Source organism: Athene noctua, chromosome 1 (assembly GCF_965140245.1).
Source record: "Athene noctua chromosome 1, bAthNoc1.hap1.1, whole genome shotgun sequence".
NCBI lineage: Eukaryota > Metazoa > Chordata > Aves > Strigiformes > Strigidae > Athene > Athene noctua.
The window spans coordinates 77638820-77665071 of NC_134037.1; the positions used below are offsets into that span (position 1 = coordinate 77638820).

Consider the following 26252-nt stretch of genomic DNA (forward strand, 5'->3'; position numbering starts at 1 on the left):
CTAGGTCTCACAGGTATCATTCCCTTAGTCTAGGGGCCATTCTTTCACAATGTTTGCCGAGTTCATTTAGTCCATAACTTCGGGTTCCATTTGTTATGACAGTCTATAAGGCTGAGGAATGAGGCGGAGTTGGCTCAGTGGGTGGAACAGGAGACTTTGGATTTGGCATGGGGGTGTGGCAAGGCACCAATTGCCATAACAGGGTTATTTTGACAGTCCAGTTCATTGGCTATTCTCACCTAAAAATCCAATCTCCCTGAGGCACACATCGAACCTCTCTATTCTTCTGCATTACCCACCAAGTGCACCCAGGTCCTTGGGCAAGAGTAATCCCATGCATGGGTTTACCCTTACTTAATGCAGGAGCAACCCAGATGACCTTCACCAACATATTTCTAATGCACACTACAGGGACTCTATCCCCATCCACGGTGTGTAGGAGGCTTGATTGAGCAGTGCCAGCTTGTTTGGCAGATCCTCTGGTATTGACTAAACAGGTGGCTTTTGCTAAATGCACGTCCCAGTGTTTGAAAGTTCCACCACCCACTGCTCTCTGTAGTTTTCAGCAATCCATTGTATCGCTCAATTTTCCCAGAGGCTGGTGCATGGTAGGGAATGTGATGTATCCACTCAATACCATGTTCTTTGGCCCAGATATCTATGAGGCTGTTTCAGAAATGTGTTCCCTTATCTGACTCAATCCTTTCTGGCATGCCATGCCACGATAAGACTTTCTCCTCAAGGCCTAAAATGCTTGTCCTGGCAGTGGCATGGGACACAGCATAAGATTCCAACCCACTAGTGGCTGCTTCCACCATTATAAGCACATAGTGTTTGCCATGCCGAGTTTGTGGGAGCGTGATATAATCAATCTGCCAGGCCTCCCCGTATTTATATTTTGACCACCGTCCTCCATACCAAATGGGCTTTAACCATTTGGCTTGCTTGATTGTTGTACATGTCTCACATTCATGGATTACCTGTGCAATAACATCCGTGGTTAAGTCCACCCCTTGGTCACAAGCCCATCTATATGTTGCATCTTTTCCCTGATGGCCTGAGGAGTCATGGGCACAGCGAGCCATAAATTGTTCACCCTTATGTTGCCAGTCCAGATGTACTTGACACACCTTAATCTTAGCAGCCTGATCCGCCTGTTGGTTGTTCTGATGTCTTTCAGTGGCTCGGCTCTTGGGTACATGAGTGTCTTTTGGTGTACTTTCACAACCAGATCCTCTACTCGAGCAGCAATACCTTGCCATAATTCAGCAGCCCAGACGGGTTTGCCTCTGCACTGCCAGTTGCTCTGTTTCCACCGCTGTACCCATCCCCACAGCACATTTGTCACCATCCATGAGTCAGTACAGAGGTAGAGCACTGGCCACTTTTCTCTCTCAGCGATATCCAAGGCCAGCTGGATGGCTTTCACCTCTGAGAACTGACTCGATTCACATTCTCCTTCAGCAGCTTCAGTAACCCATTGTGTGGGGCTCCATACAACTGCCTTTCACCTTCGATATTTTCCCACAATGCTACAGGACCTGTCGGTAAACAAGGCATATTGTTTTTCATTATCCGGTAGCTCAGTATATGGTAGGGCCTCCTCAGCACGTCCTACCTACCTCATCCTCTGGCGCAAACAAGCCCCCAACATAAGAAGGATATAGAACTGTTAGAACAAGTCCAGAGGAGGGCTACCAAGATGATCAGAGGGCTGGAACACCTCTCCCATGAGGACAGGCTGAGACAGTTGGGGTTGTTCAGCCTGGAGAAGGCTCTGGGAAGACCTCATAGTGGCCTTCCAGTATCTGAAGGGTGCCTGCAAGAAGGCTGAGGAGGGATTTTTCACAAGGGACTGTAATGACAGGATGAGAGGCAATGGGTGGAAGCTGAGAGAGGGAAGGTTTAGACTAAATATAAGGAAGAAGTTTTTTACTGTGAGGGTGGTGAGGCACTGGAACAGGTTGCTCAAGGTGGTTGTGGATGCTCCATTCCTGGAAGCATTTAGAGCCAGGTTGGATGGAGCCTTGAGCAACTTGATCTAGTAGAAGGTGTCCCTGCCATAGCAGGGGTGTTGGAACTAGATGATCTTTGAGGTCCCTTCCAACCCAAACCATTCTACGATTCTATGATGATTAAGATATTCATTATATCTTTTGACAATCATTTATAAGTTTTATTTAACTTAATTGAAATTTGATGTCTATTACTTTCTAATATTGTCAGTTACTTTATTTTCATACTTGTAACCAAAAGAATTAAAGTCTAATTTCTGGCAAGAGACTAATTTTATATCAAAATACATACAAATCAATATTTTGGGAAAAAAACACACTGCCTCTTGAAGGCATGTTGCAAACTGGTGTTCATGAGAAGTGGAAACTGACAAAAACCAATTTTTAAGGCAGTTTAAGCACATTTATGTCTTGGGGGAGAAATAATGGAAAAATCTTTTTTTCTTTGATTAAACAACAGTATCTGAAGTTTGTTGACATCTGAGAACTAACAGTCTCAAAGCTTCTTCATTACCCATCATTGTAAAGAAGCACGTACACTGTGGAGCTATTTAAGACAGACAAAATATAACTGTGTGAGAGACGAGAAACCAGGTCTGTGAGAAACTAAGACAAACAACCTGGGAAAGCAAAAGTTGAGGCTGATTGAAGAAATGCCTCAAACACTCGCAAGACAAAACTCTGAGTCCCAGGGTGCATTCTGTGGAGGCCGAAGCTGATAACGCTGCCTGATGTAGCTGGGGGAGAGAGCCCTGTGGAGACAGGACGGCTCTCCTCTGAGGTACCTGGGCAAATTTCAAGGGCCATGTGCCCGGTGAATGAACTTTGCTTCATTATCCATGAAATGCATGTTCAAGTTAACACCCCTCAATATGCTAACGAGTGCTGTCATGATCATGCTAGTTACATCATCCCATGAAACACCTTACCCCTCCCTGTACATGGGATACGTAGGTCTGTGGGTCAACCTAGAGGATGGACCCAAGGAAAGTGGGTATAAATCAAAGAGGGGAAGAAGGGACTCTCTCTGCCCCTCTCCCTGTCTCCCTCCACTGCCCCCCCCCCCCCCCCCCCCCAGCCATCTGGAGAGACCAGTGAAGCAAAGACGACAGATGCCAGTGAAAAAGATGGCTGTCTCCTGGAACCCTTGCTGGTGGGATTAGCGCAGGAACCCAGACCGGTGATCTGTATTCCCCCATTCCCTCTATCTCCCTCTTTTCCTTTTTCCATTAAGAAATGCAAGACATATTATACTGCTCACCACAACTTGCTCTGTACTTAGCCAATTATCATGTGTTCAATTAGTACATTGTAGGTAGTTAATAAATGCTTGAACTTGGAGACTTGCTGTCCACTCCAATTGGGGATTTGCAAATCTGAGTCACTTGTCCCCCTCATCTCAGCGGGACGTGACAAACTGCACAAACTTTGTCATGACAATGTAAAAATAAATATTAAGCACAAAATGTGACTTAATCTCCCAATGATTGTAATGGCCAAAAAAAGCTTAGAGATTTCAACTTGTGAATTAGTTATGGTTGTTTTTTCTCTTTTCCGAACGGTTAGACTGTTTTACAAGAGCAGGAAAGTGTGACAAATCCCTGGAGACACATCTGTAGGATCTCTATTGTTTACAACTCTGGGCAAGACACAGAACAAAAGACAAAATGATTTAAGCCTTTGGACTGGAAGATTTCCCAGGAAGTAAAGATGTGTTTTCACAGTGATTGAGGCTGAAAAGCCCCTACCCCAAAACACAAGAAGGATGCCTTTCAGGGACAAGAGGACCTCAATAAGTCCAGAGATCTGGTGCAGGGCTATCTATTGGATAGGTAGATAAGTGAATCTGACTAATTTTTTTTTTTTAGTACTTAATTTTTCTTGACAAGATTGATAATGTTGGCAATTCTTGTTCAAATTCTTGCATCCCTGATTGGTTCAGTTCTAACACCATTGGATAGAGCAGGTTGTAGCTGGTAGAAAGGGAAAAAGTTTCAGATTAGAAATAAAGGAACAGCACATTTCTCCAACAGAAGCCTCATGTCTGTAGTTCAGATGGTCTGAAACTGCATTTCCAGAATGTCTGCCTAAAATAGGATGCCTGCTGACTTTTGTACAGTGATGCCTTACTGAAAGCTAACATTGATCCTTGGCTCTGCTAAGTATGCAACTTGCCAGAGGCATTGCAGGCAACTGGAGTCATGGAACTTAGTTGATGAGTGTTGGTTGGTTGCCACCACATTAGCCAGTTAAGATTTTTAGTTTTATGATGAGTGCCTTTTTTTTTTCTTTACCCCACAGAGCCAGGATGGTATAGTGTTCTGTTTTCTGCTTAAAAAAAAAAAAAAAAGATTCAATGAGGTAATGGGTTGTAGCTCAGGTGGCAGAGTTGCTAAAAGTGCCATTATTTCAGCACCTTTTTCACAGACATATTGGATAACAAAAGCTGTAAGTTAGTAGTCGCAACTCAGTCAGATATGTTCTGGGAGTCCCAACAGGTGACAAGACTGAGAATTGTGATTACATGCTTTTGTATATAAGGGTTCAAGCTGGATATCTGCCAAGGAGACTTCTGTCCTTGTCAAAAGCAAATTTTATCTTCTTAATTTTTCTGTGTCATCTTTAAAGAAAGAAGGGATGACAGGAAGGACTTTTCCCCAGTGATGGTAGTGGTACATTGACAACAAACAGGTCACGAAAGAGTCAACCCTCTTACAACTAGAGTAGCTTCTGAAGCACAACAACAGGTAGATTACAGCCAATATGTCCAGAGGCAGTGGTGCTTTCTTTTACACCCCTAACAGAGCTCAGTACTGCCGAGAAAATATTGCATGAACATCTAATACCTGCCACTTTCAAAAGAGTGGTTGAGCCACTACTATAAGGAGCACGCCAAGAAACAGAAGTCCAAAAGCTGCAAGATCTGTTCCCTGCTGCCTGTGCACAGAGACAGCCATAAATCCCATGCTGTCAAAACAACGCTTTGGTGTCTAAAGTTAGATAAAATATTTCCTGACACCATCTGTGGCCAAGCAAAAGACACCTATGGAACCGCATGAACGTGCCACTTCACAACTGTCTTGCTAGGGAAGACAAACAGATGACTGCACCAGAGCAGATGATTGCCTCTGTAAAAAGGCACTTTATGTTGTCCCAATCTGCAAATCTTTGGTGAATGGAATCCTTTCATATGTACAAAGTTTTGTGTTTGTCTTTAAAAGCTACGTCCAGAAGGAACACCTCAAATTAGACTTTTTCCTGAGAAGGAAGTACCTCTAAGACCTCTTTAGTATTAAATACTATTGAACAACATCTAACACATAAAAAGGATGTAAATGTATATAAATAACATTTTGAAAAAATCTTCATTATGAATTTGAGATGTCTATGCTGCTTCTTACAACTTTCATTGACGTCACTTCAAGAAACACTTGAAGTAAGCAACAGTGATGAGCATGTGGGAGAACAGGTTGTAAAGTAATCAGCGTGGAGAATCTGATTCTGTGGACAAAGACTGAAAATCTCATATGCAAGATCCGATATGCAATATGACATAGAAATTCAAAGTTTTCACGGCACTGATATATACACAGTAATTATAAAATAAGCATTGACATAAACATTTAAGTATTACATTCTGTATTTAACCTATGCATACTTGAATATCTAAGAGTTCCACTTCAGTGAAAGAGATGACATAAAATGATTTCCTCCTTCATTCCAAGCAGCAACTGACCAAGTTACTCCCTTTTACTAAACATCACAGATATATTATCTGATGCTGAACAGCTTTTTTGAAGTGCACCATACATGTCAATTTACATTAGTTTCTGCAATTCTAATATGGGCAGAACTGATACAAACAGTTATTCTTATAAGTGCCACAGTATTTGAAGAAACATGACAAAATCTTACCGCTGTGTTTCCATTGCACTTTTGTGACTGGCAAACACCTCTTAATCTGTTAGGAATCAGCACATCATCCCAGCAAGATGGACCCTTCAAAATAAAACAAAAGCATATAAAGCCTTTAATCTACTTAATAAGTAAACATATAAAACCTGCCCTTCTTGCCGTTTTTCCTATCCCCATTTCTTTCAGATGTTAGCTAGACAGTTTTATCATGTTTACACGGAAACAATCCAATCAGTAAAGCTGTCACTGACAGCATATACAGCCCCTCCATCCTGAGGTCAGTGTTGTGAACAGGAGTCAAAAAGCAGGTACGTTTCCTCAGCTTAAGTCAGGGACAAACTTAATTATAATAAAAAAGCTACAAAGATATAGTGATGAGTTGACTTTCTGGGCTGCAAGTGCACATTGGTGGGTCATGTTGAGCTTCCCATCAAGCAACACTCCCAAGTCCTTCCCTGCAGGGCTGCTCTCAATCCACTCTTCACCCAGCCTGTATTTGTGCTTGGGATTGCCCTGGCCCAGGTGCAAGACCTTGTACTTGGCCTTGAACTTCATGAGGTTTGAATGGGCCCACCTCTCAAGTCTGTCAAGGTCCCTCTGGATGACACATCCCTTCCTTCCAGCATGTCGACCACATCACAGAGCTTGGTGTCATCGGCAAACTTGCTGAGGGTGCACTCAGTCCCACTGTCCATGTCACCAACAAAGATGCTAAACAGTATCAGCCCCAACACTGACCCCTGAGGAATGCCACTCATCACTATACATACCCATATACATAGCAGAAATAAACACCTAAGAAGGTATCAATAATTAAAATATTTGCTACTTGGGTTACTCAGTGTTTGGTATGGTGTCACTACTCAGGAATAACAGGAAAACTTTACCCATAAAAGAAATGACGGCAGTTAAGAGGTTTAAATGCATTAGTGAAATTAGTGCTTACTTAAATCATAGTTGGGATTATAAAGTAATCTAGCACCACATCTAAATCCATGTCCTTTTAATTTCTGTATGAGGCATTTCTTCAGCATAGTGCAGACACAGCTCAGATAGCTTTGAACTAACTTAGTAGTAGGAACTACTATAAAAGGTTGATCCAGCCTATCTGAAAATTTGAGTAAAACAGGTTAGTCAGCACTGAGTTCTGCTCTCTACTGTCACAGCTGAAGTGCTGGCATTCAAGAGAAGTAAAAAAGAGCTTGAACTTGTTTAAATTGTGTTGCAGGCAGACACAGGGGTGACTACTGGTAGATTTGACGCTCTGGGAGAAAAACAGTTGCAGTATAGTGTGATTAATATAAAGTAATACTACTTGAAATTGTGAAAAAAAAACCCCAACCAAACAACACTTGAATTAATTATTTTAAAAACTTTAAAAAATCAAGCTTGCCATTCCAGTGGCTTTTGACCTCTTATGCTTTAGCATTATATGAGTCTTGTTGTGGGATGTTCTCATATTCTAAAAAGACAGAGCAGAAATATCTGGGGGTTCTAACTGACAAGCAGCTGAACATGAGCTGGCAGTGTGCCTGGGTGGCCAAGAAAGCCAACGGCATCCTGGCTTGTATTAGAAATAGTGTGACCAGCAGAAGTAGGGAGGTGATAGTCCCCCCGTACTCTGCACTGGTGAGGCCACACCTGGAGTATTGTGTCCAGTTTTGGGCACCTCAATATGAGAAAGATATCGAGGTGCTGGAGCGAGTGCAGAGGAGGGCAACGAAGCTGGTGAAGGGCCTGGAGAACAGATGCTGTGAGGAGCGATTGAAGGAGCTGGGACTGTTCAGTTTGAGGAACGCTGAGGGGAGACCTCATCACTCTACAGCTACCTGAAAGGACACTGTAGAGAGGTTGGTGGTGGTCTCTACTCACAGGTGATTAGTGACAGAACAAGGGGGAATGGCTTTAAACTGCAACAGGGGAGGTTTAGACTGAACTTTAGGGAAAAAAAAAAAAAAAAAAAAAAAAATCACAGAAAGAGTGGTCAGACAGTGGAATAGGCTGTCCAGGGAGGTGGTGGAGTCACCATCCCTGGATGTGTTTAAGGGTCGTTTAGATGAGATGCTGGGGGATATGGTGTAGGGGAGAACTTTGTAGAGTAGGGCTGATGGTTGGACTCGATGATCCCAAGGGTCTTTTACAACGTGAATGATTCCGTGATTCTGAGAATTGGAAAAGACGTCCTTAGCATTCATGAGATTTTGCAGAAAGATCAGCAGAGCCTTGTCTCCAAATTTGTTCCTCATGTCTTTCCTAAATATTTATTAAAAAATGTGATTTATTTTACTGATGGTTACTAAGCACCAAGGCAGCATTTTGGTTGAATTATCTATTATAGCTCCTAGATCTCATTCCTTAATGTAACAATTATCTGAAAATCCAACATATATATGTAAAAATTGGGTTTATTTTCCCAGTGCACATCACTTAATATTAACGTACATTGAATTCCATCTGTCACTTCAACAGCAGATGAAGTATGCATCCTAAGGTCCACAGAGGATCTTCTAGTAGCTACTTCCCAGGTTCCTCCATACTGAACCCACCAGCTGTATACCTCATCCTTTCCAAGTTTTTCTTCTACACAGCAATCATTAGTGGACTTGTACGCTTTCTGCTCCTGTCACACTTTAAAAGTACTCATTAATAATTCTGCTGTTTGCAAGTTATAAACTTTTTTTTCTTACCTAAATGCATTTTTATATTTAAGGTGCTGGAATTATGCGGTTTTTCGGTTTGCTGGGGTTTTTTGTTTGTTTTACTTCAGTTTTTCTCATTATTCATTTTACTCATTTTTCTGAAAGATGCATCCTTAATTCTAATAACCTCTCTCATGGTCACAGCTGAGTCATGCTAGCTTCAGTGCAGCCCTCCTTAAAATTTCTATACACATAATCTTTGACTCTCCTCTTAAGATTTAACTCTTTTTAGCTACCGCTTCTAGCTTCTCAACAGTTACCCTTACTTTTATGTAGAGTCTCTTTTTTTTTAAATTAAGCACAATACTTGTGTCTTTCTCAGATTTTGGGAAGTTGGTGAATGTAGATATATTAACAGTCATTGTTAGTGAATAGGTCTTTGTTACTAACATTATAAACCAGGTCCTCTGCATTACCTTCTCCTGCAGAATATTGATCAATTTTTCCATAACACAACCTGACAGCATCTAACTCTTGGGATCATGGTTTGACATGATACTTACCTAATTTACATGAAAGCAATTTAAATATCCTATTATAACTGGTTTTTCTACACTTTCATTTTCCTCAGCATTCTAGACTTCTTATCATTGTCTGGTCAAATGGCTGTTAATGGGAGTCTTACTTTTTTCCCTTTTCAGGCCTAGAATTTCACTCCATAAGGATACCATGTAACTTACTGACTTGTTAAAGCCAAATAAGACTAACAAGTTAATATCCTTAACATCTATTCCTCTTCCTTCATATTAACGTTTGTTAGTATACATTTATTAGAACATTTTTTTTTTTCCAATTTAGAGGAGTTCACTGGGTTTGTATATCTTTGGATAATCCTTACATAATTTACACTAGGGAAGAGGATGACAAAGAAAGGATGACAATTAAGAAGCAAGTGTGCTTTATAAAATTTGGGGGAAGGAAGGGCACAGGGAGGAAGACTCATTAAAAAAAACCCTAAAAAACCCCAAGTGCAACCACTTTTTTCCTGGTCCTGATAATAACATCCATAGTAAATCTTCCTGTTCATCCCTGTGTGATTAATACAAGATTCTCAACATTAATGATGGTATGTCAGTATATGTACAAAAATAAAAATAATCTAAGACTGCTACACACCAAGATAATTTAAACCTGTCTTGCAGAAGCAGTTCCACAGGTATATGTTATCAGCTGTGGTACAGTACTAGTTATCTTGATTTCATGAGAAGAAAATATTTCAAGCTAAACTTTTTAGAGTAATTAAACCTTTAACTTCACTGAAGTTATTTCAGGACAAAACTTCAAGTATTCAGTAGTTTTTAGGTCTAGGTCCATAATCACAAAGATGTAAGAAGGCACAGTAATTCTTAAGCAAGAAATAAAACATTTGTAGGACCACTTATATAAGGTTGAGTGAGATTCTAGAAAAGTGCATATTTAAAATGGATTTGAAACAGTGTCATTATGTGGATTATGCCACAGTCTTACAGTAGTTGAGAAATAAGCAGCTGATTTGCAAAATATATCAAGAAAGCATCCTTAATGAAACCAGAACAGAAAGGAATTAATGCAATATTGACTACTCCTAGAATTCAACTACTACAACGAGCACTAGATCAGGTCCAAATATGCTTAACATAGCAATTTCTTCTTATTTATTAATAGTAACAACAACAGTATAAATTTTGTGGTCACTTTTTGAAGTCTTATCTACAAGGGAGAACTAGTGTGTTATATGGCATGGTGTAAACTTACAGTGCTTTCACTCTGTAATAATTTCCTCAGGACATTTCTCACACACACAATACTTTTCAAATGAAGCAGCTCTCCATTTGAAATAAGAATATGTCATCTTCCACTTATGGCATGATAAAAGCATATATACAGGGAACTAGTAGCACAGTCCAACACTCCCAGTGACTACTCAGCTGTTCACTCATACTGTAGCTACAACTTCCTATTTTTTCCTTCATAGAAACCCCATCCTATTCAACACTTCTTTACATTAAATCTTATGATGGGCATAAAACCCATAAGCAAGTCAGATGCATTTAACTTTTTTGACAAGATTAACCAGATCCAGCTTTAAGTTAACGGGATTTTCTCTTTGTTTTAGCAAGAGGCATATCAAGTTCTTAAAGGACAAATTTAGCAGACAAAGTCCAAGATGGACTGGCAGAATATCTTGGGTTTGTGGCTGGCTGGCAGTGAGAAAAAAGTAGCAAAAAATAAAACCCAACCAACCAACAAAAAAACAAACAAAAAACCCCCACCCTACAAATTTCTACGCCTCACTTTCCAAATTTGTAAGGGGAAAAAAAAAAGTCCTTTTCCATGTCTGTGCTTGGCATTCCTCAGGGTCATATTTTATTATTAATGGTAACGTAATACACTTCTAAAAGATTTAGTGTACTTGAGAATTTTAGTTTTCTACCTTCAAAATAATAAAACCAAAAGCCACATTTGTCCTTGAAAAACACTGTGTGTTCAAAATGTTACTGTTTCTCTAGTGACAGCGCTAAATGTCATTGCTATAATTGCGTCAAAATAAAATTAGGAATTCTAGCAAGATAAACACTTTGAAATGCAATTTTTGTATCATTCTTTCTTGAGTCTAAGAAAAGCCTGTCAATCTGCAGGCCAGCCAATCACTTGTGGTGTTTTAACACTGCACACTGTAGTGTTTGTAATTATTAGTTTGCATTAATCAAGAACACACTGTGAGAAGAACAAAGACTCTGATTGCGAGATTAAAGCAACTGCCCCTCTCGTATGGCAATTGCCAAACGGCTCACAGAGAAAGCTATGCATTAAAATGGATGTATCAAAGACTTTTCTGGTGTCTTAACGTTAAAATGTCAGGATAAAGAAGGAAATAGGAAGAACACCATATAACATTGTCACGTCAAACATAGCTGAGCATTTCCCAAATAACCAGGTATGGAAATTTTTATGGTTTGGGTGAATGGTAGTTGTTCCTTCCCTTTTTGAGGGGAGAGATAGGAAAAAAAGTTGGCAAATGGCATGTTAAGTTTGAACTGAAGCTGCTGCGTAGCATATGAAGAACAGAGAGGATTGAGGTGTTTTTTTCAATGTATGAGGGAAGTACTGGAAACCTGTGAACATACCACCAGTATATTGTACTGGTGCCCAGTACAGCGGACAGTACACTCTCAGTGTATTTTCCATCCAGTAGATAAGATCCAATTTTGTACTGTAGAACCACAACTGAATTTTGGTCAATGACCACTTAAAAAAAGATAAAAGTCTCTGAGAACAGAAATACTATCTAGAGATCTCAGATGAAAAATTATTCAAAATGCAGTTGGTGACAGAACTGTTGACCTGTGAAGTCAGTGGAAGGTCAGAAGCAGAGGTCAGCAATAGAAACCAGTGATTCATCAAAGACTTTGAATCATTTAAAAGGCTGGAAAGTATCCATGTATTCAATGCTTTGTATTTTCCCTGCTTTATATTCTCCCCCAGTGAACAATACGCAGCAGAATATCATTAAAACACATCTTTGTACCTGCTAATACCTACATGAGAGACATAAATCATTAAAATGTTCAGCAAATAACCCAACCAAGGGACAAGTATTAATGCAGAAGGATTTTAAAAATCATGTAAGAAATAATTTCAGGTACTTGAGGAGGGTTTAAAAATCAGCATACAAGCCACTGAAAAAGTGCTAAATCTAATGCAAACCATGCGAGCACTCAGACTCCTCTGCTAAATGACCGTTATTGACCTGTGTACATCAGAGTATTTGAAGAGCTAACCATTGTATGGTGCCCCCTCAGCTTGATTTTAGTATCTTGAGCAATAAGACAAAAAAAAGCTCCCCAAAAGGCTCGGGATTATTCAGTAAAAATTGATTTCCTTTCTGCTACTCTGTAACAGGGGTGACCACACCAAGCTACCACAATTCACTGCTTGCAGTGCCAGTGCAGACAGACAGCTCTGTCCCCCAGGCATAGTAGGAACCAAAATCTATTCTGATGGTGAATATACATACGCAAACATAGCTTAACAACAGGCAATGAATATGACATGAACAGCAATAGATCCCACTTACTGTCACAAACCTAACCCACTGTAGTAGTGATGATACTTTTTGCTGTTGTTTTCTTCTACTCCTCTAAATGCAACTTTGAGCTCACTTTCACAATGAGCACTTCATCCTAGAAAAGTTATTTTATAAGGGAACACACATTTTCCTACAACATAGATATTTTTACTACTTAATCAGAGATGCTTCCCACAGCACCAGCTGACTAAAGCTTCTCCACTTCTTTAAAATCTAGCATCTTCCAAGACTTTTATTCTTATTATGCTACATCTATAATATTTCAGAGCAAGTGACTTGCAAGACGACTACAGACAGTCAGATCCTGGAGGCTCATGAATGTCTCAGAACAGATGGGTAAGGCTGGAGAAGGGTCAGCAGGTGATAAATCCCCTAAGAACTCTAGTCTGTGAAAAAGAAAAAAGAGCAGGGCTTTTTCTTCAATAGACAAACTGATACTGATTAAGCCTGATGTTACTGTTGGTAAGCCAGCACATTCATAGTTTTTCTCAGCACCCCTAACCCAGAACATGATTTGCTCTTCACATTCCACACTTGTCATTGCTGAATGCTAGATCGTTTCTTCTGAGCATAGTATGGATACAACGTGTTCAGACAAAAGCTTTTATCCTATTTTATTAGTGCAGTAATGGAGAAGGAAAAATTAAGACTTTTAGGTACACCGATCCATTTTTTATAAGTTGTTAACAGGCCCTAATTTAGGAGGCCAATCATCGTCTTTTGAAGCACTCACTAAGAAAAATAGGTGTTACACAAGCAGTGCTCAATTAGACTCATCAGAAAAGATTCGTATGACATATTTCCAATAGCAAGGAGACTGAAGACCTCATTTTATTTCAGAAGAAACAAACCTATTATTTGAATCATAACATTAATGTACAGTGCCATATTCATTTCAGCATTCTTTACCTTGACAATTATGAATACAACTTACTGTTTATTAAATAATACACTCATTAGATTTCTACTGAATGCTCAGATATCATATAGACATTATCATTCTGTTCCTACATAAAACTCTGTGAATAGCAGTATCCAGTTTAGCACAAGATTCATTTCTCCAAATTCCCAAAGCATAGCCTAACAATGTGCACCACCAGAGAGAAGTTAGAAATAAAGTTTATAAAACAGATTATTAGTGATTTAGCCAGGAAGTGCTTCCTAGCCTTTTACAGATATTCTATCTACAAAACTTGAGAAATCATTACATTAGATAATTTATTGGAGGCAGAAACTGCCAGATTAGCAACCCTTAGGACCAAAATCCTCTGCTTAGCCACAAAAACTTATCCCAAAGGCAAGGGCAATTAAAGTTTACCCACAATTTACACAGACCTGCAATGGCTACTTCTATCAGTGAGAATGTAATTTTTCTTCCAAAACTACGGGGTTTTGACATTTCTGCCAAGACTGATACAAACTGACTAGGACACAGGTGATAGGATACATGGATGTAAGAGGCAACCCACAATTTAATAACACAGTGGAGTTGTTCTCCCCTACATCCCACATTTAAAAAAATGCTACCATGCGTGATGTGAGTCTGCACATCGTATCAGAGTAGCAGTGAGGGTGTCTCCTACTGCACACTTCACTGCAGATAAAACTAATCAATTTGCCACAGACTGACTTTGACATGGAATCTCCCATACAGCAGGCAGCACAGTATAGAAAAGACTACTAAATCAGTCTTGGGGCTAGTTTTAAAGGGTTTTGCAGAGGAGAAACAGGAGGACTGGACTTAACTGCTTAGTCTACACAGCACACTAAAGAATCCATCAGAAGAAATCTTCTGATTATTATTGACTTTGGTCATTAGAATAATCAATAAAGCACACGGATAGCTTTATTCAGATGAGAAGTAATACTGAAGGTGAGTTAATCACATGTTTTAAGTCTTTGCAGGATTGAACCTACTGGTTTGATTTAGAGTGGTATCTTAGAGATGGAATTTTCCTTTCAGAGTGCCCAGACTAATTAGTAAATTGACGTTTTCTGTCAATAGCTATAACTCTTCCAAAATGAAGCAGCTGACAATTTGCTGAACGGCTTACAGTTGTGCAATTAGGAAGACTTCCTGTGTGCTAGTTATTTCAAATCAAAGATTAGAGCACCACAGCTCTAACTGGAAATGCAGGTAGGTATAGTAAAAAATAATGTTCATCATGTTCTTTACTTGATCATTACTTTTTTATTCTTATCACAGGTATATTTGTTATTAAAAAAAAAACAAACCAAAATAAACTCAGTTAATAAGATGTTTTTAATGTTTTGGTCTTTCTTTTCTTTCATATTGTATTATAAGACATGGATTTGCAAGAATAATGCCACTGATCTCAACTATATAATGAAGGCTCATTGAAAGACACCTAAGATAAAGGTCTCCAGAGTCACCTCTTCATCAATAATATTTTACAGTGTGCATTGTGTTGCCAGTGTGAAAAACTTTTATATGCTATGAGCAAAAAACTGATTCATAATATGCTTTTGGACTGTTATTTCAGTGAGCCCTCCCCATCAAAAAGGGGTACAAGGAGAATAAAAAGATTTCAAATACAACAACTGCAGCTGATAAATTGAACCAAAAGTGTCCTGATGTTGCTTGATTGCTGGAGAGCAATGTAGTTAAACATTATTCTTGAAAAAGAGACAGACAGAACTATGAAAGTAGTGGATGTAGATGATTTGTAATCTATAAATGCAAAATATATTCCTCTTTGTCTGGATGGCATTAAATACTTTTTCAGGATCGAAAGAAAAATGGAACTGGAGAAAATATCTGTAATTCTCTAAACATAACATGTATCTATAGTGTCGATCGAAATTATAGCATTCAACAAAAGTGATCCACAGTTACAAGTGTTAACACCAGGAAATCCCATTAAGGTCAGTATACCCAGGAGCAGAATAAAAATAAATAAATAATTTTTAAAAGGGGCCTATGGATTCAGTTGCTGTTACTGCTGTGGTGACTCTTCAAGAGTCTTCCTGAAGGGAAGTGGGCAGATCACCGCGAGCCCAAGGAGCTCACAGATGGCAGAAATCAAAACCTCAAAGATGCATCCCTCTTCTAGGCCAAGTCAAGCACACCCCAACAGGGGCAAGGAAACAGTTGTTTGAGTTGCAGCTCTCTACCATAGAAATATTAATCCACATTTTAAGGCCTTTTGGCTGAAGTCAGAAAGCACAAAGCCTTTTTTCGAAGTCTATCCAGAATACGGCTTCTGTTCCTATCCTCTCCACCCCCCAAGTCACAGTTATAAGCTGTAAACTGACTAAATGTGAATTAAAACTTAATTTGTACCTCAGATTTTTCTCAAATGCCGGCCACCCACAGCAGATGGATTTTGTCCCACAGGAGTCCTCCTCTCCCAGGCACCACCAGAGCTGGGCTGCACGAGGCAGCCTGCCTGGGGCCCCCCACTACAGCTCCCTGTGGGGTGGAAAGGGGCTGCCACAAAAAGTGGTTAAAGTGATAAGTGTAAGGATTCGGTAGCAAATCTTCAGGTCTTTCACCATAACTGGGTGGTAGTATTAAAATTCATTAAACTTATTTGAAATTCTGTATGAAAACATGCTGTTGATTCTGTAACTCACAATAAATAGGGGTTACATTGAACTTTTCCTTTCTTAAGGGGAATCTTTCAGAACAGGGTGGGTGGAACATATATTTTCTGTGTGGAGGTTTTTTTTTTTTTCTTCTGTTACAAATATTTTTTCATGTCAAACATGAAACAATTTAATCTAAAAGTTTTGTCCTACAGAAACATTTAAGCAACTTCACACATTCTAGGCAGAGACCTGCAATTCAAATGAATCATAACATATGTCTGCATGGGAAATATACAAACTAAATGAAGCAGTAAACAAAAGTACAAAATCTAAAATAAGCCAATATACAAGCCAGGGAGTACAATTAGCATTTTGCTAATAATGCTAATTAGACACCATATAATTCAGACTAACTTGAATTGTTGAAAAACAAAGGTAATAAACCAAAGATGTAACATGGAAAAAAAAAAAAAAAAATCAAGCCTCATGAATATTCCACAGTAACAATTTAATTCAGATGTGATAATTCCATGTCACATTGTTCAATTTTAAATATTTTCCTTTGACAAGGATTTTAAAACCTCTTTTGACAGAGAGATGAAGCTAGAGCATTCCTGTTATAGACAATACCTGGAGAAGCCATCAGCTCATTGATTCACTTTCATAAATCACCATTAGACATGTTCAGAGACACCAGTCAGATCAACTACTCAGGTGGTTGTGGATCCATATGGAGACGATACTGCCCTTAACTACATGTTTCTGCCACTCTCTTTCACTGTCCGTGCTACCATCAACAGTGCCCCTATTTCCACTATTTCTACTTACCACGCTCTAAGGATAGTAGATACATTCATGAAGAAAAAAAAAAGTCTATCCCACACTTTTACTGAGAATAAATTTCTCAACTAATCAACACAGAGGTCTAAAGCAAAAGGGCCACTAGCAAGAGTCTAACTGCATAAGGTATTCAAGCAATTTTTTGTAACTGTAGTTACATAAAACTGTAAAATGAAGATTACACACTACAGTATCTGAAGAAAATAGATTGATATATAGTCCATTTTTGATTTTACACATAATCAGAAACTCTGAAAGACAAAACCATATCAATTCCAGCAACAATGTTCCTATGTTCCAAAAGGAAAGACAATAGGATACCAAAGACTCTTTTTAAAAACAAACTAAGTAACATTGGCATCTTTGCTGGTTTTTGAGTGCTACAATTGTTGGGAACTTTACATGCCTACCACAGCATTCACAGGTAAATGCATCTTTATTTTAGATATTCAGAAATACAGGAAACCCTGTATCAGGTGAATTATTCAGATTCATTTGAGATTAATTTAAGATTATGTTGCAAGCATGGTGTTTCTAGGGTTTGCTTTGTTTTTCTTCTCCCCAAACACAATCCTGCTTACACACATAAAAGAAATTAAAACATGATTCTTTAGACATTTTACATAAGTACACAGCTAGTGTTAAAGAATTAAGGCGGTGCCAGGCAGGTCAGCAAAAGCTTTATGAGATATTCCATTCGCCACACAGAACCCCTGGCTGGCAGGCAGACATCTGAGCATGCAAATGCCTGTGAGAGCAGCTACTATGACAGCCTAGGAAAAAATTAAGAAAAAGCAAGAAAAGGAACCAAAACACTAAAAAATAAAAATAAGCAAAAAATAAGGACAAGGGAGCTTTCACTCCTGTGAAATAAAACTGCTGTTCCAGTGTTACATGATAGATAGTACAGAACCTCTTGCAGAAAATCCCTCAGACAGAATCCAGTTCGGATTACTGTACCTGAATTTTCTGAATCTTAGCTGCTATGCTAAATCCTTTGAAGTATGCAAGCAGTAATTAAAAGAAAAAAAAAATGTCTGTAGCTATCTCCATAAATTCTAGAGGTCTGACCTCTAGAAATCCAACATAAGAGCAAAGTTCAGGATCCTGCCTTTGCCATCAAGGTATTGCATATACAGGGAGAAGCTGACCCAAAACAATAACTGACTCATAGCATGGCTTGGAAAGGACCTTCTAAGGTCATCCAGTCCAACTCCCCTGCAATGAGCAGGGACATCTTTAGCTAGATCAAGTTGCTCAGAGCCCTGTCCAAGCTTATCTTGAATGTTTCCAGGGATTAGGCATCTACCAACTCTCTGGGCAACCTGTTCCAGTGTTTCACCACCCTCATAATAAAAAATTTCTTCCTTATGATCAGTATAAATCTATACTCTTTCAGTTTAAAAACATTACCCTTTGTCCTATCACAACAGACCCTACCCTAAAAAGTCTGTCCCCATCTTTCTTATAAGCCCCTTTTAAGTATTAAGAGGCCACAGTAAGGTCTCCTTGGAGCCTTCTCTTCTCCTGGCTGAATCCCAACTCTCAGTCTTTCCTCATAGGAGAGGTGTTCCATCCCTCTGATTGTTTTTGTGGTGTAACATGATTTAATAACACAGAAATATATTCCTATAATCTAGTATTAAATTCTCAGACTTTTTCTTCGAGAGCGTGCATTAAATACTGCAGCTCAGCCTTTTTTTTCATCTCAATCTTTATCTTTTTCTGTATGTGATTCTTGAACTATTTTCTACATATTGGCGCAATTGGAAAATGCCTCAAGTCAATCTTTATTGCCTTCACCTAAATCACAGAAAAGGTGAACAAATTCAGGTTAAAGGGGCATTAAAACCCAGCTCTCTTATTTTAGGACAGAAGCTCTTAAGGAAGCCCTTGCATAAAGGTAAGGGGTGCCCCTACCATCTGGATTTTGCAGCAATCTTATCTTGATTGTATATACAAGGTGATCTCTGTGAATGTCTTACTGGATCAGGTTTTGAAGGAGATTAAGTTGGAGAAATGCCTCCTTTCTTTATACCTGATCTAAATTGTTCATTTATTTCTAAGAGCTGATTTGCTTAAATAAGAGGAATTTTAGGCATAGGCATTGAATTTCCCTGTTTTACCATGTTCTGAAAAGACACCTGCAAGTTTTAAAAGGCAACTGAGCAAGGCATCACTTGGATAACTCCACTCTGCACTCACCCTGTTTCAGGCTCATCAGTGCTTTCCTAGATTTAGCTTTTGGTTTCCTTCCACACAGTAGAGTGTGGTATAAAATGAGTAACTCTGTAGTCATGGATGGTATGTCCAAAGTCACTTCACAAGTGTAAGAATGTATAGAAATAGGTTACCTTAAAAGGTGACTGCTATCAAGATATTTTGAACTGCATATTTCAGGACAGACCATCTAGAAGCTACATAAATCATCATTTAATTTCACGGTAAACTTCAGATTTCCACTGAATTCTGAATAGTGCGAGTAAAATATTTTTGTAGACACATTATCTGTATTTCATTTATGGAGTTTAGGACTTGCATTCAAATTACTGAATCTATTTCAGGCTAAGACTACTTGTAAACTGAGTTTGGTAACCATTTCTTCGTTTTAGAAAAGAGTAGACCCTCAGACATAAAATCAGTGTACTTCTGCATTCACTTGACAGTCACTCCAGACTAATCTGCATTGCCACAGACTTTATTACATTTTATTCTAAAGACAGAGTTTAATTTTCTTTTATTGAAATTTCTTGGTAGCCGTTTCTGTTGTCACAAGGAAAGACAACATATATTATTTAGATGTTTGGCATTTTATAATGCAAAACCAACATTCTAACTATCAATATGAAGTTGTATTCCTTGCTTATGTCTCAGTGTAAACCATGACAACAAATAAAATTGAGGTGATTAACTAGAATTAATATTATGACTAGCTCACAGTTCAGTGCCTATGGCAGTGACTTAATCAGTACTTTTTATTTATTTATCATCAGGCTTAGCTGTAACAAATTGAGGTATAATAATGAAAAGGATCTAGAACTGACACTTTATTCAGAACACAGACATGTAGTACAGCACAATATATATTAATAAAAACGAATGTGCAGAACTTCCTCGAACACACACACACACACTAGCCCAGCCATTCAATTCTACACAACTGCTCTTTGTAAATGTGTTCCACCATTCCAGGTCTTGCACTTTTCTCCAAGACTCAGTTTCTAGATTAGGTATAGATATGTGAAATATTATTTTATTTCAAGTTTTGGTCTGCTCTGGTCTGAAAAGATACTATATATGCAAAGTAACCAGTAGCCCAAAACTGCAACTCTAATCAAGATAATTATAATTTGAGGTAATGGCTTCTCTTCACAAAGATCAAATGTATGTAAACCTCTCACCTCTATAGAGTACAGACTGGAGACAAAAAAAAAAAAAATAAAAAAAAAATGTAGTGGAGTATCTCCTTGTTGCAAAAACTGATACCAGATACTACACAGTGAACACCTCTGAAAACCAAAATGTTCGAATACACTGAAACCTTCCTGGATGAGAGGAAAAACAAGTCATTAGTCATCTTCATACAGCTTCTTTACCCCTCTCTCTCAAGTTATGAGGTGCTTTACTTGACTCTTTCATAGCTTTCCTTTACTTCTAGGTATAGAATGGAGTTAAATTTTATTTTCTTTTTGGCACCAATTTATAACAGGATCTAATGTCTCTTCTCATAACTTCATTAATTTGGAATGCCAGTAACAGCCAAAATTAGTAAAATGTTATAATATAAATACACAGAACTCTAATATATATACTAATAGGAGTACTATTTTACACATCAGTGTTATGTCACCTTCCTTTTAATTCATACCAATATCCTTCCATTAATTCCACTTGAACAATTTCTCAATTGTCAATACAAGGTCATAAGTTTTCCTCTCATACAGTTTCTACAAGTTTGCACAGTGATGGAACACCAAACAAAAATTCTTAAGCTATTGTGCATTTTGACAATACAGTCAGAGCTGAAAAAAAAAAATAATTTAAATGAGATAAAATAAATAGCATATTCATTTCTCTGATTCTTGAGTTCTCACCTGCTACATTCTCCTAAGCTTCCTCAGGTTGAAAAATACTTACGAATAGAAGTATTAGTCTCTAGAGCTTTGGTACTACCACCACATAGACTACAGATATACATTTATGCATATTAATTATTCATAAGCATTTAATTACACTGTGCAAATATCCATGCACTGCATTGGGCAAACTCCCATTAGGTATAACTCCTTTGAGACAGAGTCACACAAGCAAAGAACACAATCCTATTACAAATAGGAAAGAATATTGCAGTTACAAAGTAATCAATTTATTGTATTATAGAAAGAGTTTGTAGTTCAATACCTAACAGGAATATCTCTGGACTGGGATTTGAAAAAACAGGATTCTCTTCAGAGTTCTCACTTGCCTACTGAGTGGCTGTGGGAATAACACTTTCTCTCTTTGCCCACCAGTTACTACATCCATAATGTATTGATTTCCTTTATATTTCCTCAGAGCTCTTGAGAAGTCCTCATTTTTAACTTTAGCATAACCCATAATTTAGCCGAAATTAAACAATATTAATAACAACATTGATTTAAAAAATAAAAATTATTACAGGAATGAAAAAATTGAAGTAGTCCTACTGGCTCTTGCTATAGAATTATAATTTCCATTGAAATCAGAAGGATTTCTTCTCTACTCGGATCTTAAAAAAAAATTAAAAATTAAAGAAAAAAACTGAACAAGTATTGTCTATCAGTAATACAAACAATATAAAATATCATCAGCTCTGTACTTTAATTTTATTTCTCTTCAGCAGACTGAAAGATGGTATTTCTTATTACACTAGGGGAAACTCCTTGATTTTAAGCTCAGAGAAACAAATTGTTGTCCTTTATAGTCACGGTTTGCAATTAACTTCTTATTGTTAATTTAGGTATAGAATTAATCTGTCAATTCCTTCATTGCCATTTTTGTCTAATTATACTGTATGATTGCAGAAAATACACTACATTATGGAAAATATACACATGTTAGTGGATACATGGAGACCTACTATTTAAAACATTTCCTTCAAAAAGCTAAGGGGGGAGGAGGAACAACAAAAAGCCCCAGCAACAACAGGGAAAAAAAACCAAAACCAAACAAAAAAAACCCCACAACCCTTAACAACTTCTTTATAGCTGTTTCATGTTTTTCATGATAGCAATCCCTGTTATCTCAAATTGTTATGCATATGCCAGCTACATTCAGCCTTGCCTCATTTATTATAAAAGCAATGACCTTTTAAACACTTTGCTAGTCTTCCTTTAAAACAAATAACCACAAACAAACATGTGAGTGCAAGTGAAGTGGAAAATTAGCCTTTTGAAACAAGTAAGCCATCCTCCCCACCCTATCAAGAAAACCGTAAGACTGAACAACAAGCAGCACGCTGAACCACGTAAGGCTGATTTTACCGTGCATGCTCCAAAAAGTCCTTGACATTGCTAATGTTTGTCTTGCGGATAGGTCCCAGAGCCAAACCTCCATCTGGAAGAGATTTGAACTACCATCCAGAGGCATTTCAGGATCTGAACCAAAAGGTTTACAGCATTACAATCCAGTTAATTCTATTGCTTCTAATTCCAGCTGGACTTAAAGTCTTATCTCTGCACTTCAGGCCTTCAGATACAGCCTATCACGGTAACACCAATTCCCAGAGAATTCAACTCCATGACCCAAGTGAGATTAAATCCCTCCAGATAGCCCAAGTAAATGGCTCATAACTCGTTTCTGTCACTTTCGCTAATGCCTTTGTACCGTGAAAGAAACCAGCAAAGGTGTAAATATCTACAAATTATTAACTGCACTTTTTCCCTTGACTCCTATCAGCAATTCCAGTTGTCAGGCTCCTGCTGAGAACATCACAGATATTTATTGGCTGAACTTTCTCTTTAAATATTGCACTAATCGGTTATTGAATATTTGTACTCTATCAATCCGAGTGTGGTTATTTTTGGTGAAATACATGAACAGAGATATAAATAAATAGAGAAACACTGAGGAGAAAAGGAGATGCATATTTGATGTTAGTTGTACTTAAACTCCCTCAAGCCAGGTAATTCTACAGCACATCTCAAGTAGTTTCACCCAAAAGAAAGCAAACATAAGATGAAAGGGAGTATTTCAAGTCTACTCATGACATACTAGGTTTCTACTCATTGCAACACATTTATTTTATTGAACTGAAGATACAATTCCCAAATATTCCTTTAGAGCAAACAGAAAGAAAGAGGAAATGTCTTAAAATACTGTAAATTAATAACAAGACATACCTGTGCAAATCAAAGTCCAAACCAAAAAATACAGCACAATCTGGGGAAGTACTTTTAGAAATAGCTGTTGTCTAAAATACAGGGGTTTATTACTGCTTTTATTTTGGGTTTTTCTTTTGTTTGGTTTTGTTTTCCCTAGAAAGAGAGTAGTTTGGAGGGAAACATGATGAAGAGAACAAGGAAGGGTGTAAGTAAACAGAAAGATTTCCCAAAGTAGTGTCCAACATTGAAAGAAAATCTGTTCTAACAGATTTTTAAAGATCCAAGTATGAAAAAAGAAGAAACATCTAAGTGTCTGGATTTTGTAATTCCAGTCTGCTGAAATTCTATTTGTCCAGAGCACTGCAGAGTAAGACAATCACTTACCAGAAACATGCCTCTTTTCTTTACAGGATAAGAAATAGACCCTAAAAAGCCTTTGGAAGCAACAGATGTCCACCTTCAAACACTGCAATTGCACAACACTGATGAAATTTTCCTCCAATACTTTTATCAGGAATTTTCCTCTGAGTCTGTGGCAGAACAAAGGGTGAGGATCATCAAATGAACAGGTGAGCAGGATCAGCACTAGTTGTTTGTATCTCAGATGCAGCTGAGTTCCCAAATCAGAAGGGTGATTGCCAGCTGGGGGCATAGGGTCAGTGCCAGAGCAGTTGGTAGATCCTAGGTGGCAGCTGTGTGTTGAGACAACACCTGAACTCATTTGCCAACTGAGCAGAAGAGGTGGTCTAGGCTAATACAGGGAAAGATCGAGGCAATCTAGAGCTGGGAATAGGAGCTCTGGTCTCTGTAAATGCCAATGGCTATATTCAGATCACATCCTTTCTGGTAGAAATAAGGAACATGGGTAATATACTGAGGTTAGTCATATCTATATTTTGTAACCAGATACTGCAGGGTACTAATATTATTGCTGGGAAGATGCACAGGCAAATTCTTTTCTGGTAGTATTGCCAGACAACCCTATACTTTCACCTGCTCCCACTTAAATTGACTAAAGCAGTTATCTGAAAATTACTCAGAATTAAAAAATGCCAAGGAAGCACTTTCTATTAACAGTTAAAGCAGTCAAGGAAGATGAAACTCAGTGTTTACGGCTCATTTAGGTACCTTTAAGTAGAAAAGGACATTGTGCCTACGCAACCCCAATGAAGTTAGATCTGCAATAAAAGGGAAATGACTCAGTGTCAATGAGGCAGGTGACTCCTACCTGGTTTTGATACAACTGAAAATGAGAAAACCTAGCAAGTGCAACTCAGTTGCAACTTAGTTAGTGATTATGAGATTGTGACCATACACTAAAACATGGAATACCATGGTTATCTATGTGGCATAGCATAGTAAAGGTACAAACCTGGCCCCCATGTTTAATAATCTGTAAATTATAACTCATGGGATATAGATCTAAAGAAAACTCAGTACCACCATCAGCATCCTACTGATTTTGTTTTACTTGAAGCAAGCTTTGTAACTCTGAACAAGGTAAATAACATGATGTATTAACCCAGCTTGAGGGTGTGTGTTTATTGGACTTCAGTAATACTTATGCAAACTACCAACTTTGTTTACTGGTGTTTATCCAAAACACCAAAACTACAAAGCTCATTTTATTTCTACTCCCTGTTTACCCTTTTTAAGTGCCATAACTTTTTACTAATGAGCAAAGCAATAGTTTTTCCTACATTAATACAAATTACCTATCTTGAGACAAAAGTTCAGCTTTTTAGTTTTTTAGATGTTGCACCACTCAGTTTTGGAAAGGTTATGTAATTAAGATGGAAAAGACCCGCTGTGGAAATTGTGAGGCACCAGTAAATCACTGTTCCACTGACACTCGGGCCCCTATTCACCTGTGACACTTTTAAAGACGAGTTATATGAATCACATGAACATCTCAAAGCTTAGTATACAAACAACTTAATATTGGTAAAAGTCTGGTCCAGAGACACCTACAGTGGTATTTATTTAACAAATATAGACATTTATGTCTGAGCAAAACTTCCTTTATAAATTCCTTTATAATGGAGAAAAATATATAGTTTCAGAGTTGGACTCTTATTCTCAATAAGATGTCTAGAACAGGTCATATGAATTATGTCCTGAAATTGTCTATTCCTTTTTACCAATAAAGAGAACAAACACGGGTATCTATGTGATAAATGTTAAAGTTTTGGTGAGGTGAATCTATTACTTACTGATATTCAGATGAAATAAAACTGTTTTCTCTTCTGGTTTTGATATAAAAGTTATAATGAAAAGATCTTTTTCATTAAAGCAACTACTGATATTAATTATTTGCACCTTTGGGGGATATATGAGGCCAGGGAAAATCTGATTCATAATAAGAGTCTTACAGTGTTAATGTGTCTTTAGCACATGGTCATAGAGTAAGTAAGAAAGAATAAGTATTTGAATCCTACTAAAGGCATATTAAATAAGGCATAATAAAGGTAGTAATGGGAAGAGAATAGCATTACCAACATATAGGAACATGTCTGGTGGGACTAGACTACACAAATTCCCTTGGCCACAGTGCTAAGCATAGAGGTTGGGTCCACAATACTTATCTGATGGCAGAAGAACACGGGAACAGGCAAGAAATCTCCAAATAGAAATAATTTCAAAACTAAATAAAAATTGTGTTTGTTTGGGTTAGAACTGGATGTTTACATGTCAGTTAATGTTCAACTTGAAAAAATAATCAGTAATTAGCATTTTCACTGGCCTAAGGATGAATAAGCAAAACTGCAGGCTAAAACAGAAGTTTCCTTCCTGGTTTTGTTCTTCTGGAGAATGCCGGGAA

The 26252-nt window shown here is 38.0% G+C and overlaps 1 protein-coding gene across 1 annotated transcript in view; it reads right to left on the reverse strand.

Annotated features, from left to right (window-relative positions):
- The window catches only part of PRKN (parkin RBR E3 ubiquitin protein ligase), a 746156-nt gene that overhangs the window by 414170 nt on the left and 305734 nt on the right, over window positions 1-26252 (reverse strand). The window contains exon 6 of the mRNA XM_074899316.1: window positions 5931-6014. Within this exon, the coding sequence (XP_074755417.1) occupies window positions 5931-6014 (84 nt within the window). The remainder of the gene's footprint in view (window positions 1-5930; window positions 6015-26252) is intronic.